The 14,941-nt window shown below is 30.9% G+C and overlaps 1 protein-coding gene across 4 annotated transcripts in view; it reads right to left on the bottom strand.

Annotated features, from left to right (window-relative positions):
• Positions 1 to 14,941, bottom strand: part of LOC118200992 (glycerol-3-phosphate acyltransferase 1, mitochondrial-like) — a 115,680-nt gene that overhangs the window by 96,166 nt on the left and 4,573 nt on the right. For 3 of the 4 annotated variants that reach the window (XM_035372994.2, XM_035372992.2, XM_085820350.1), the window contains exons 2-6: positions 10,648 to 10,713; positions 9,933 to 10,007; positions 7,467 to 7,697; positions 6,274 to 6,384; positions 5,829 to 5,899 (exon numbers count right to left, since the gene is read on the bottom strand). In XM_035372994.2, coding sequence (XP_035228885.1) covers positions 5,829 to 5,899; positions 6,274 to 6,384; positions 7,467 to 7,682 — 398 coding nt within the window. In that variant the 5' untranslated portion in view covers positions 7,683 to 7,697; positions 9,933 to 10,007; positions 10,648 to 10,713. The remainder of the gene's footprint in view (positions 1 to 5,828; positions 5,900 to 6,273; positions 6,385 to 7,466; positions 7,698 to 9,932; positions 10,008 to 10,647; positions 10,714 to 14,941) is intronic. The other variant, XM_035372993.2, reaches the window with a different exon arrangement.

Here is a 14,941-nt window from a genome sequence, read left to right as displayed (position 1 = left end):
TTGGATTAGAAAAAACTATAGAAATAGTCAGTGCTGCTGAAACAAGCAAAGAGCAACTGCGGAACATGAAAGATGATCCAGCGACTGTGAACAGTGTGAAGAAATATAGAAAACAGCAGCATCAATAAAAACAGTCAGTGCAACCGAAATTGTCATCACAGCAGAAGCAATCAACACTAGAATATGACTGCAAGAAATGTGGAAGCGCAAATATCGGGACTGTTCAGCTTTCAGAAAGACGTGTGCGAAATGCAAAATAAAGAATCACTTTGCCGTGAGGTGTCCCAAGAACATTTATGAAGTTGAAATACCAAATAATGAACTTGGTATATATAATGAACATAGTGTGTTTGTTGACTCTGTAATGATAGATCCACCAGTAAACGGGCATAGTGAATTTAAATTAAGTGCAAAATCAACCAAAGAACTATCAAATTCTATTGATGAAGTAAATAAGGATATTCACAAGGTAAGTGAAACATAGGTGAAAAGTATTACAATGTATGTAAATAATAAGTCTTTCAAGGTTGATTTTAAGTTAGGTACTGGTGCAGAAGTAAATATTTTGCCTTTATATGTTTTAAATAACGTTAAACTTAAGCCTAAACTTAATGAAACTAATTTTTTCTTAACTGCATATGGTAATTTAAAGTTAAAACCAGAAGGTACTCTTATAAATAATTATTCAACTGAAAGGCTTAAGAATGTACCTTTACAGTTTTATGTTCTTGATGTAAGATCTAAGCCTATATTAGGGTTAACAGCTTGTTCTGCATTAAAGCTAATTGAAAAGATTGATTCCTTAAAGTGCAATATCATTAATAAAAATGATTTAATTGCTCAATATAAAGATGTCTTTACAGGTACAGGGCAATTTCCTGATGAACCATATCATATAACCCTTAAAGATGATGCAATACCAGTAATACACCCCACCAAGATATGTTCCTCAGGCTTTACAGCCTAAATTAAAAGATACTTTAGATAAACTTGAAAGAGAAGGGATAGTATCAAAAGTAAATAAACCAACTGATTGGGTTCAAAGTTTGGTTATACAGTACAAAGTCCGTAATCCAGATTCGTCAGGACTTCGGCAATTCTGGATTAGGGGTTTTTCCGGATTATAGATCATCAGTTTAAATCTGGTAAGATGGCATTCAGAAATTACACAATTAAAAATATGAAACCGTAATTTATGAAATAAAGAGCAATTACGATCTAAAGGGTATCAAAATTTACAAAAAAAAAAAGCTTAATATTTATTTGTGTACTTTATTAAACATTTCTTTCAATGCAAGTTGTTTAAATTGCTTCGTTTTTTGTGCTAATACGTTTTCTTTAATTCCATAAACAGACATCATTTCTTGTTCAGTTACAAAGTTCCACCTATTGGAAACGGTATTTTCTGGATCTAGAACCATACTACAGATTTCGCCGTCCGTTAATTGATTGATGATTGGGGCATTGTTGTCACAATGAAAAACTTCTGTTATATTATCTTCGTTTTTTACCACTTCTCCACATTTCTTTACAAAATCCAATAACTGGAAAATTTCACCTTTAGTTTGCGATGTCCGAAAACCTTCAAATTCTCGGCTATAATCTTCATCGTCCTCACCATGAAATATGGTAGCTGGCCATACATTATGCCAAGCATTTTTTAATGTATCTGCAGACACATCCTCCCAATGCATAAAGCATACAAAAAAAAAGTTTGTGGCTTTGAGGTCTGGATTATAGATTATTCCGGATAATGGACTTCCGGATTACGGACTTTGTACTATAGTTGAAAAACCTAATGGGAATCTTAAATTATGCTTGGATCCTAGAGATCTAAATAAAGTAATTAAAAGGAAACACTATCAAATTCCGTCTCCAGATGATATAATTAGTAGGTTAGAAGGTTAAAAATGTATTTTCAGTTGTACATTTAAAAGATGGATTTTGGCATGTACCACTAGATGAAACTAATTCTAAACTATGTACATTTAATACTCATTATGGAAGATATAAATTTAATAAAATGCCATTTGGAATATCCTCTACCCCAGAAATATTTCAGGAAAGAAACCAAAAACTATTTGGTGATATTGAGGGTGTGGAAGTTTATTTTGATGATATCATAATTGCAGGATCTGATGAGGTTACTCATGATATAATTATCTCTAAGGTTCTTGAAAGAGCTAGGTCTCTAAAATTTAATCCTGATAAATTACAATATAGGGTACCAGAAGTCAAATATGTAGGCCAAATTATTTCTGAGTCAGGTGTAAAACCTGATCCTAGTCATATTAAAGCAATTATTGATATTCCAACACCAAAATAAAAAATTAGAGGTTATTAGGAATGTTAAATTTTCTGTGAAAATTCATACCTAATGTATCTAAAGTTACTGCTCCTTTAAAAGAAATCATTCAAGAAAAGCTAGAATTTAATTGGGGAGAGACTCAGGAAGAGTCATTTAACAACATCAAACAACTGCTAACTAAAGCTAAAATTTTAAAAGTTTTCAGTGGTAATGAGGATATAATTATACAGTGTGATAGTTTGAAGGATGGCCTAGGATCGTGTCTAATTCAAAAGGGTAAGCCTGTATCATTTGTGTCTCGCAGCCTAACTAACAGTGAAAAAAACTATGCACAGATCGAAAAAGAGCTATTGGCCATAGTATTTTCTTTCAAAAAGTACCACAATTTTGTTTATGGATGAAAAGTCACAGTACAAAGTGATCATAAGCCTTTAATGGCAATTGTTAAGAAACTATTGCATAAAATCTCTTCTTGAATATAAAGGATGATCTTAAAATTACTAAAGTATGATTTTGAGATAAATTATGTTCCAGGAAATCAAATGCTTTTTGCTGACACTTTGTCACGTGCATATCCTGTGAATGAAACTATTAGTGATGATCCTGAAATGTTAAATGTTATTCACATTATTTCAAAATATTTGCCTATGAGTGAAAGAAGAGTGGTGCAATTTAGGAAAGAAACTGAATCAGATCCAGATTTGCAAATAGTTATGAAATATATTAAAGAGGGTTGGCCTAAATGTTACAAAAAAGTAGATAGTAGCGCAAAAATATACTTTAAAGTTGAAAATGATCTTTATATTAATGACTTGTTATTTATTAATGAAAAATTAATTGTACCTTATGGTTTGAGAAAAGATATGTTGCAGTTAATTCTTGAAGCCCATTTTGGAATTGAGAAATGTAAAAGTAGAGGGCGTGAAATTTTTTACTGGCCAGGTATGGCAAATTACATTAAGCAGCTTGTTTCCAAATGTGAAATATGTGAAAAACTCAGAAATAGAAATCAAAAAGAACCTCTAATGCAACATGAAATTCCAACTAAACCTTTCGAAAAAATTGCCCTTGACATCTTGTAATTTGGTTATCAAAATTACTTAGTAGTTATCGATTATTACTCTAAATGGATTGAGGTTTCTAACATAAAAGATAAAACAGCAAATGAAATCATGATAAAAGTTAAAATACATCTTTACCAGGTATGGTATTGCAAATGAAGTCATTTGCGACAATAATCCCTGTATTAGCTACTTATTTAAGAAATTTGCTGAGGATTGGGATTTCGAACTTAAATTTAGTAGCTCCAGATTCCTCAAAGTAATGGGCTGGTTGAGAAAGCTGTAGGAATAGTGAAAAATATCATGAGAATAGTGCAAGATATAAGTGTATGTTTAATGGAATATCGAAATACCCCAATTAGTGGAATAAATTTGTCTCCTGCACAACTTTTACTTAATAGAAGACTAAGGACAAAATTACCTATCAGTAATAAATTGTTAAATACTAAAGTAAACAAACCTTATTCCAAATTTCGTGCACTTCAAGCTAAGCAAAAATATTATTATGATAGAACCGCACAAAAACTGCCTGAGTTAAAATATGGATATAGTATCACCTTGTTCAACTTTAGAACTGGGCAATGGGATAAAGGTGAAATAATTTCAAAACATAAAGCTCCTAGATCCTATATTGTAAGAAATTCAAATGGGGAAATATTACAAAGAAACAGACTCCATATAAAATTTTCAAATTCACCTTACAATGTTAATAATGATTATGATGATATATTAGTAGATAAAGAGAAAAATTCAAATGGAAGCCCTGATAATCTTTCTTTGCCAATTAATATAGGAAATCAACAAGATCATTTGTCCAATAATACAGTAACAAGAAGTGGATGGTTGATTAGACAACCTTCAAGGTATAGAGACTTTGTCATGGAGCAAAATAATGTAACATATTGCATATATCATATTTATGTAACTTTGTTTATTGTATGGCATATTGCGAATGTACTTGTATTGATGTTGTCATTTTTTATTATTGTTTATAACTAGAGGAAGGGATGTGATGTGTATTTAAAATAATTATAACTGTAACAGCATTCCATCTCAGGGCAGCAATCAAATACCCTGTGTATCGAGGAAGTTCAGAACACGATAGGCAACATGTGGTCTTCCATTATCTTGTTGGAAAATGGCATTTGAGAGATTCAAAGATAAGGCACAACCACTGGATATAAGATGTCAGAAACGTACCCATCTGCGTCAAAATTACCGCTGATCCAAACCTAGAGATGTTCGTGTCATGTAACCAATGGCAGCCCAAACCATCACATTAGGTGTAAGGCCCCTATGCCGATATCACATGCAAGCAGGCGACATGCGGTCTCCTAGGGCACTCCAGACATGCATATGACTATCAAAATACTACACGTAAAACCAGGACTCATTTGAAAAGATGACATTGGGACACTCCTGTATCCAGCTTTGTCATTCGGCTCACCAGAGTCGTCGTCTTTCTCTATGCTGCATTGTCAAGGGAAGCCGAAGTAATGCTGATAGCCTACACTGCTCCAAACGTCTATGCATCTTACAAAGTCAGGTCCTTATAAGTCAAGAAATGGGCATGCTGCAAACATGCCTATTTCCTGACTAATGGTCCATGACGTGGTCATATGATTTTGCAGGGCTGACTTCACAATATGTCTGCCCCGTCTCGCACTAGTCATGGGAGGGTGTTGAGAACCTGCATGCCATTCAATATGATCCTCACCAATCTATTGATTCCATATTCGCATGACAGTTGTTGAATGTCAACCAGTGCGACTGGCGGTATCACAGAACGATAATCTACACTTTTGATAGGCAATCCTGCCTCTATCGAATTCTGAAACGTCCTCATAAACATTTCCTCTTCTTATTTGAGGCATAACATGATATTCTGAGCAAACTCCAACGTTACAAAGCACTTTCCAAATGAGAAATCCACTACACAATGTTTCTTTTATGCAGTGGTTGAGATGTTGTTTCTCCTTCCTGTGTTGTCTAAATGCACCGAAATACTAATCATCTGCATATCCTTTCATGTGATCTTGACGATCATCAGATCATTCTTTCCAGGTGTTGCAATTTAATGGCCAGCAGTGTAAATGCAAGTTCAAGAATTGCAAGTTCAAGAACTGCAAGTTCAAGAACTGCAAGTTCAAGAATTGCAAGTTCAAGAATATAAACTATCATACCTGCAAATTTTGAAGTTACAAGAGAAAATAGAATTTTCAAATCTGAAAAATTTAATAAAGCAGGATTATATTACCCTATCCATCCTCCTATGACGTAAAAATGTAGACTTTTAAATTAAAACTTCTCAATAAGTTGAATAGTTTATCACTTATTTTTTAACCCCCTCCAATTTTAGCATATCAAAGTTTGATGTTATTTGCAATGAAAAAATAATTATTTGCAATGAAAAAATAATCTTTTGATAAAATTAATTCGATTTTTATATAATATCTTACCTGTGAAAAAAGGGAATATGTAGAGCATTACTCACACCAAGAGAATAAACAGAAGTGTCTAAAACAGATGCCTAATATTTAAAAAAAAAGAAAAAAAAAAAAAGTTATATGAAGGCATAGCGTTAACACACATTCGAAACTAAAATGAAATATTCAAAATTAATTTGAAAGCTAAAACACTAATAAAAAATAATTATATACTTGATTTAAAAGACTTTCTTAACATATTTAATTAAGATAACTTCAAAATTAAATTAAAATGACTGCATGAAATTAACTTACAATTTTTTAAAATCAGTACTATAGTATAAGCTGTATTACAATTTTTTAAAATCAGTACTATAGTATAAGCTGTATGTAAATAATGTAAACCAAATAACCACAAATGTATATTATGAAAAGACACTTTTTTTTTTTTAAAAAAAAAAAAGGAGGATAGACATACTTTGCTTAAAGGAACACATTTAGCACATGCACCTCCCATGAAAGGTCTAGACTTGCTCTCAGGGAATATGCTAGGAGCCATTTTAAACTGTGCAAGTCCATCATACTTAGGCTGTGGGAGAAGAGGAAGAAAGTTTATAAATAGACTTGAGGTACCTATAGTGGTGACATCTATGAAAGGGAATGCTAGATTCACTAATTTTTTGGGGGAAAATATGCAACTTTAAATTTTTTACATGTTATTTTATTGCTGCTTATCATAAATTACAAATACTTCATATTCATCATTAATATCTTTAAAAAAATCATCCAAAATATATTTTAAAATTTAATTAGATTTCTTAAAGCAAATTTTCTGAAGGATATAAAAGTTTCAATGGCATTTCCTGTATGCAGGGTGATAAATACAAGGCATGCATAAATAATCGAAATAAAGTTGAAAGCCTTTTTAACAATTGCTTTTACACATAAATATGTTCTGCATGATTCAATATTAAATCCTTTCTTGATGCTTTTTAGTTAATTCAACATTTTGAAAAATGTAAAAATAATATAGTAATGGTAAACATAATATAGTAATGGTCTTAGCAAATCAAGAAGTTACAAAATGCCCAACTCTAGCTCTGCAGGCATATTTCTTCCCCCTGAATGAAACAAACAATTTTTTACAAATCAAATTAGCTAAGAAAAAATACAGAACATTCAGGCATGGTGCTATAAAAAGCATTAAAATCACAAATAATTATAACACTGAATTAAAAAAAAAATTGAAAAGACTCATTATTAAAAAGAATTTTATATACTACATAAATTAAACGGAAGAAAAACCACAACTACATGAAAGTATGAAATAAATAATCAATGATTTACAACAGAGAAAAGAATATGCACCTTAATAATTGGATGTTAAAAGATACATTAAAAATTACCCTACTTATACTAAATTTGAATTGATGAGGAGACAAAAATGTACAGAATAAGCTGAGCAAAGCCACCGATATTTAAAAGCAGTTAAGCATAAAATAAAAATAAAACAATTAAAATAAATTCTTATTAACATGAATGCAAATTCTGAACTAAATTCAAAAAGAAAAACAGTTGCATTTTGTGCATACAGCTGTGTCATCACTGATATATGTGGTCACAGATATGCCATCAATGATACAATAAAAAACATTCTTGTTCTCAACTTACAAGTTTGAAGTTTTGAATTCTTGGACGATATTTGTTTCTCCTATCTCTTATTTGTCTATAGTTTCCATGATCTGGAACATATGCAACTTCTTCATTATTTGTTCTTGAAACAGAATGAGGAAACTGATTTCGGTTTTTTCTGTATCTGGCATTTGGAGCAGATTTCTTTTCCCACTTCTGATATACTTGTTGTACATTTTGAATGAGATCAGCCATTTTGAAACAATATAGCTAAAAAATTCCAGAATATTTACAAGTATAATATAAAAGCAAAATAGTTAATGCATTATTATGCACAAGTTAAAATTTTATCCTTTTTAACTGCTTCTGATGTATTGGGATAAATCTAATTAATAGCACAGGCACTTTTATATTTTAAAATAAGCAGTTTGTGTTATATATTTTGCACTGCTGGTGGCTGCATATAACATAAAATAAAAATTATTACCTAATGTATAAGATAATAGTGACATATAATTAACTGACACTCTTAATTGTAGTAAATAAAAGCTTAACCTTTTCTATTTCATTTTGGAAAAATTATTGCATTTATTTTATGTAAATCTTTACACGCCTTGGAAATATAAAATAAAATATACAGAATACAATATATGTAAATTTAATGTGTCATATCACATAGTAAAAAACAGTCCATATGTGAAGTATGCTAAATTAAGATTTTTGTGTACAATGATGTAGAATTTTTTTTTTTTTTTTTTAAATACCAATGAAATAGCTGATAAATGATTAGCATATTACTTTTAGTTTTATAATTTATGTTTTATGAATCATTTTAAAAAAATAACCCTATTCATACAAGATTTAACCCTATTAACCAAAAAATAAATAAATAAAAAGTCACAGATTTACAGTTGTTGAAAATTATATCAAAATATATATTGGTTTTCTCACATGTCATAACAATCATATATAGCCATCTGAAAAGGATTAACTGTTCCGATAAAGAAGATATGGGTCAATCAATTCCAAAAATCCCCAAAGCAAAAAGTTGTTTAAGAGGAAATAATTTTTAAATGCTTATGTTTCACGTCTTGCTCAGAAACTCAAGTATCCCACCATTTATATTAGAAATAGGAACAAATTATAACCCATGATGGGCGTTTTCATGGTTTCCCCATGTGTAATGTGTATATGAGCCAGTTTCCCTTAGAAAGTCCTCCACGAAGGCATTCCTCCCCTTAGGCAGATAGCCCTCGAGGCTTTGCCATAATCACACACACACACACACTAACCCATTCAAAAGATAACCACATTTGTCTGTGAATCGCCAAAAAATTTCTGCAAAGTACTAATTCACACTCAAATGGTAGTTGTAAAAACAGACAGAAATTTCAGGTGATTTAAATTAAGGACCTTCTGCCGATTCTGGCTGAAATTAATGACTTTTAAGGACCAAAAATCGATTCCAAAAACCTAAGGACTTTTAAGAACCGTACGAGCCCTGCAACTGCTTCTTTTGCAACATTATAAATTTAAAATGGTAAATATTTTAGACAAAAAAAATATTGATAATGATATGACGCAACAACTTCTTAAACAAAACAGTCTAAAAATTAAAGATGTTGCCCATTAAAAATGCACCGATTAAGTTCACCAGTTCTGGTAATTAACCTTCCAATTTTTGCAACTGACTAAGGTGGTCACTGTCGCTGGGTAACAAGAAGAGCAAAAGCAATTACTTTATTTTTCATATTTTTATTTTCCTTTGATAACATTTTACATCCAGCTCTATTTATGCTACTAAAATTTATATTACTAATTTTATCATTTTTTTTTTTTAAATTTTCACTGATTTCATTGCATTTTTTAAGCATTTAAAAAATATAATCACTTCTTTCACAAATGTATTATGAGTCATACAAACATTTAATGACAACATAAATAAATACATTTACTGACAAAAATGTGTTATTTAATTCAACCTTTAGGAAACAAAACTATTTTCTAAAAATTTTCATTATAAAGAACCAATTCATACAAATAGAATGAGTTGCAAATAAACATCATTTTGTACTTCTCAAATTTTCCTGTCAGCCATTTTCAACAAACAAAAAACCATTACTAACAATTGTGCTTTAGCACTACTACTGGATAAGCATGCTATCATAACATATTTATAATACCTTCACCATGATTTATATATTTCCAATTTATCCATGATCAGCCAGTTTCTCTCTTTTGATTATCTAAGAGCAATCTGCTCCTCCTAAACTTTTGCCAAATAATTGGTGTACGTCATATTTAACTTTTTTATATGTCCTATATCTAGATTAAGTGTCTATTGATTATCTAATTAAATAAAAAGCAATTGTACATTCAATTTTATGTCAGAATGACCAACACAAATTTGGTGATATCTCTGCCAACTTTCAACAAGAAAATAAGTAAATACCCATCAAATTAATATAAACAGAATACTAAATACATAAAAATAAACAATGATACCTTTCATGTCATTATAATGTTTTCATTTTCACACTGATAGTAGTCAGAAACTTCTGATGACCCAGAACAAACGACCTAAGCATAGGGTAAAATGATGTTATCAGTTAAAACACAATACAGCAAATGCAGCGAAGTACACAATACAGCGATTATAAGTAGAGCAAATTTACACTTTCCAACCAGTCAGTCAGTTAATATACAGCCATGCCTGGTTAAAAACAAGTACAATATTACATATTTTGTACTTATCTTCTGTTGCAGCCTTTGTGAGTGTTGATCTGACGCACCTCTGAACTGGCAAGAAACAACTGCCCATGAGAGAGAAACAATTGTTTATTGTTACTGATCTGCACATATATGTTTCTTCTGCTGTTGCTTTTAAAAGTATTTCATGTTTCTTTGGCTAGTGAGAATTTCTGCTTTTAAAATATAGTGACTTTTCATTGCAAATATTTAATTATACTTATTATTTTTAGCCCACCATCAATTGAAGTAGATGCTATAGTACCCCCCCCCCCAATAAATTTTATTTTACCAACAGGAGAAAATTTGCGAAAATGGGCATAATATGCAATCATATGCTGAAAAAGAAACCATCTGGCAATGCATACCAGCAGTTGCTGAATTGTGTTCACCAGAAGGAGTTTATTATGTATGTTTGTAGTCATTAGGTTATTTTGAAGCTGGAGACATGAAAAATGAGCAATGCTCTTACCAGGATTCGAACCTAGACCTCTCAAATATGCGTTGAATGTGCTAATCGTAACACCAGGAAGGCATGCTGGAATGAGAAAGAAAATATATTTTTTTAATAAATTGCTAACAAAATTACATTAAAAAAAAGAATATAAAAAAAATAATATAATTTTACAATTTATTTAATTAAATACTATATAAATTATAAAATTATTAACTACTAAAACAAATAAAAATTTATATTAAATTCCTTCTATATGTATATATTAAATGACATAAGAGTGTGTAAATAGTGAAGAAATTGTTTACTACAATCAATGCTTATAGCATTTGGCAATGAATCATACTTTTCATCCCCTCAATTGTGCCAAGGCCACAACAGAAGATAAATACTCTACATTCTGTAATCCTTCCTCCTTGCTTGATTTATCACCTTGTAACTTTTCTTTCTAAAGCCATTTTTTTAAAGGAAAGTTTCTTCATTGAGAGACCCCAGGACCTATGATATTTTCTCTAAGAGCTATATTAAAGACAGATCTCTATGAGTCTTTTCTTCTGTTATCTGACTGTAATATTATACATCAGTACTGATGTCTTTTTTTTAATACACTCTTAATTACTTAATTGTTACACTTTGTATATACACTAACTTGTATGATCACATATTTTTTTAATATAACTAAATTATTTCTTTATCAAAGATGAATTATACATATGGCATAGCGACTATTATGTAGTATTATTACATTTATGACTATACACCATACTCCAGGCAACATTAGTCATCTCATACACTGTTAGCCCATTTTATGTTTTTAAACACTTAGATTATTTCAAATAATCACACAAATACCAATAAAATTCACATACTATAATAATTAGCATCATTTGTACAAAGCTTTTTTTTTTTTTTTTTTTTTTTGATATATTTCTACAAAAGGAAATCAGCATGCAAGATTTTTAGAAGCACATCCTTGCATGAACTGCAAACGTCCTACTCATATCCTTATTAAATGTGAACCTATCCTTACTAAATGTGAAATATAAGGGCTGATCTTTAATTTACGGTACCCCTTGTTTTCTGCCTGAAAAAACTGCCAAGTGGTATTAGTTGTCCATGAAAACTGGAAGCCCGCTGCATGAAATAGGTTTTTTGGTAACCCTAATGTTGGCAAAACTAGCCTTGGGGAAAACTGTGGATTTTTTTTTTTTTATTAGTTTTTGTCATTAAAAAAGGGTTATTTCTGCGAATATCGGCAAACATGTTATGATAAATTTAGATTTTGGCTATTTTTGAAATAGTAACTCTTTTTGTATGGACCCGGGTTTGGTTTTCAGTCGCTGTGTTTGCTTGCACATGTGTGGTATGGTCTTGGATTTTGGACTTATTATTATTTTGCTGTGGGTACCATCAGTTGAGTATGTCCAAGGTGGGTAAGAGGATGAATATTAATAACAGCAGATGAGCAGAAGAGACCAAAAATTTAACTGAATTCCTTATGTGGAGGATGGGAGATGGTGGTGGGAAGCATGAACATATGCACGTGAAAAAAATGTATGTTAAAAAATTGATGTTTCATTTATTTATCTGTCTCTATGTGTTAATTTTTATTAGAAGATTTGTTGCTTAATGTTTTTATGTTAGGAAATAAGTATTTTTGGTTATTTGTTCATCTCTGTGTGTTAAGACAGCGGCGAATTTTTTCTGGTTAACATAATTTTAACTTTGTTTTAGCTTCCTGATTTTGTTTAAGTGAAAGAAGATCGATGTGTATATATATGGACAAAGTTAAGGCATTGTGCAATACCTAGTTTGTGCAATTCTCTGATATTTTTTAAGTTAAAATAGATCAATGTATACAATCACACTGAGTTTGTGCAAGTCTTTGAGCAGATGAGCTTCTTGCTTTGATTTTGTGTAGTGGGTGGAAAGATCAGCAGCACCTTGAAATTGGTGCCAATCTTGGCGTCAAAAAGGACGCTATTCACCAAGAGGTACCGTAGAGTAAATTTTAACCAATATAAGTTATAAACAAAATAAAATATTGCAAAAGAAGGATGGTCTTAACAGACTTAAAAGATGCATTTAAATGTAAAAGTAAATAAAAGTCAACCTTGTACTAATATTCATTTTAGAAAAGCTCTGCGCACTTCAAAAATGCATTTCAAAGTCAATTTTTTTAAAATAATATTAAGCAGAATGCATATATGATAATTTATTTAGCTTTAAAATATAACGTGATCATCTAATTTAACATTAAATATAATGTTAATAATATTTATTATTAACATTTATATATATATCTACTTCTACTACTTTAATTCAGCCAACAACCCTAAGTAAACCACAAGCTTTCCAGTTCTGCTTTGATATGGTGAGCAAATCCAGTAAAATTTTATTTAAAAGAGTTAGGACTTAAGCAGGTACTTCGCTATTAAAAATACATCCATAGCATAAATGACAATCTCTGTTAAATAAAAACTCCAACTATTAACTCCCAAGCGAACAGAAGAACTTTGAAGAGTGCCCCCTTGGATTATCGCTAAATTGTTATTTCATTTATCGCCAAGTTGTTATTTCATTTAATGCCAAGTTGTTTCATTTATGGTAATCTGAGCAGTTAAATTCTATGGAAACCCTATTACGATGTACAGTCAAAAGTCGTTAATTTGGACACCCATAATCCGAAATGATCTATAATCCGGACCTCAAAACTACAAACTTTCTGCGCATGCATCAGGTTGACGCATGCGCGTAAGACTTTTATGGCTGCGAATATGCATGTGCACGTGCCCAAAATACGTTTACGAATGCGCGTTTAATGTATAACGGACGGTATAAGCTAAGCTAAAATTATCTAATTCAATTAATGTTGCAGATTGCGTTGTTCCTTAATCTTCAAATTGGATCCGGCTTATTATTTTTTGCAGACTGTTAGACCAATTTTATAAAAGTAAGCTTGAACTTTCGATTATGTCAAATAGAATTTCTGATATATATTTACTAATATGTAAAGGATCTACAAAGCGAAAGTATGTTTCCAAGTCTATTAAACAAAAAGTGGAATTGCTGCAAAAAATGGATAAAGGCATATCCTTTGTTTATCTAAACTTTAACGTTTGTTTATCAAAACTTTGTTTATCTTTAACGCCGTGGCGCGCAATGAATTGAAAGTTGATCTGTCAGCACTATCCTTATCTCCAGAGCAGATGTTTTTATTTTATTTGGCTTATAATTCCTTACTAAATGTAGTATTTCATCTTGATGTACTCTGTCTTTGATATGATTTAAATCAAATTCCTCGTCATTATAATTCGCTTCCGATAGCGAAGAAAGTGACAGAGGTCACTGAAAATGAAAAAATTTCGATTGACAAATTAGTCGGTATTCTCGACACAGCAATTATTGGACTTGAACAGCGGAACTTTGTAACTGAACAAGAAATTATGTCTATTTATAGAATTAAAGAGAATGTATTATCACATAAAAAACGAAGCAACTTAAACAACTTACATTTAAAGAAATGTTTAATAAAGTAAACAAATAAATATTAAGCTTTTTTTTTTTTTTTTTTTTTTGTAAATTTTGATACCCTTTAGATCATAATTGTTCTTTATTTCATAAATTACGGTTTCATAGTTTTAATTTTATGATTTCTGCATGCCATCTTACCAGATTTAAACTGATGATGTATAATCCGGAAAAATCGATAATCCGGAATCGCCGAAGTCCCGATTAACGACTTTTGACTGTAATTGGTTATGTGATTGCAGTGAATTTGAAAGATGGAACGGACTTTGGACAAGCAGTATGTTGTTATTTTGTAGTTTACATGGTAAAATGTCTGAATGTTGTAAGATTAATTTGAAGTTTCTGTATGATTTGGAACAAAAGGAAAAAAAGCATTAATTGACTGGTGTGTAAATGACCGGTTTACTTAATTGCCATTATAAGTGTTCTGCTTGTAGGAAGGAAATGTGTATGGTCGAACGTCGGAGAATACCTATACTACAGAGGATATGTTTTACTCTTATTTTTGTGAATTTAGGATATGTTTTACTCTTATTTTTGTGAATTTATGTGGTGACGCCAGTATAAATATTCTAGTTCAGATAATTTTTGGAATTTTAGCAAGTTTTTGGGTGCTGTTAAGGAATTTTGTTTGACTGAAGACAAGGGAATTTGTAAATAAGGTAAGTGGATATTTCCTTTGCATAGTGCTAAGATGAATTTCTTTTTGGCTGATCTTTGGAATATGGTAACAGGTAATTTGGCGACATTCTGGAGGCGATAAAGGTTACTACCTAGGACT

Source organism: Stegodyphus dumicola, chromosome 7 (genome assembly GCF_044657685.1).
Source record: "Stegodyphus dumicola isolate Sdum_Otavi_A_Nest chromosome 7, ASM4465768v1".
Taxonomy (NCBI): domain Eukaryota; kingdom Metazoa; phylum Arthropoda; class Arachnida; order Araneae; family Eresidae; genus Stegodyphus; species Stegodyphus dumicola.
The sequence above is the reverse complement of the archived record's forward strand: the minus strand, read 5'-3'. Positions and strand labels throughout refer to the sequence as shown.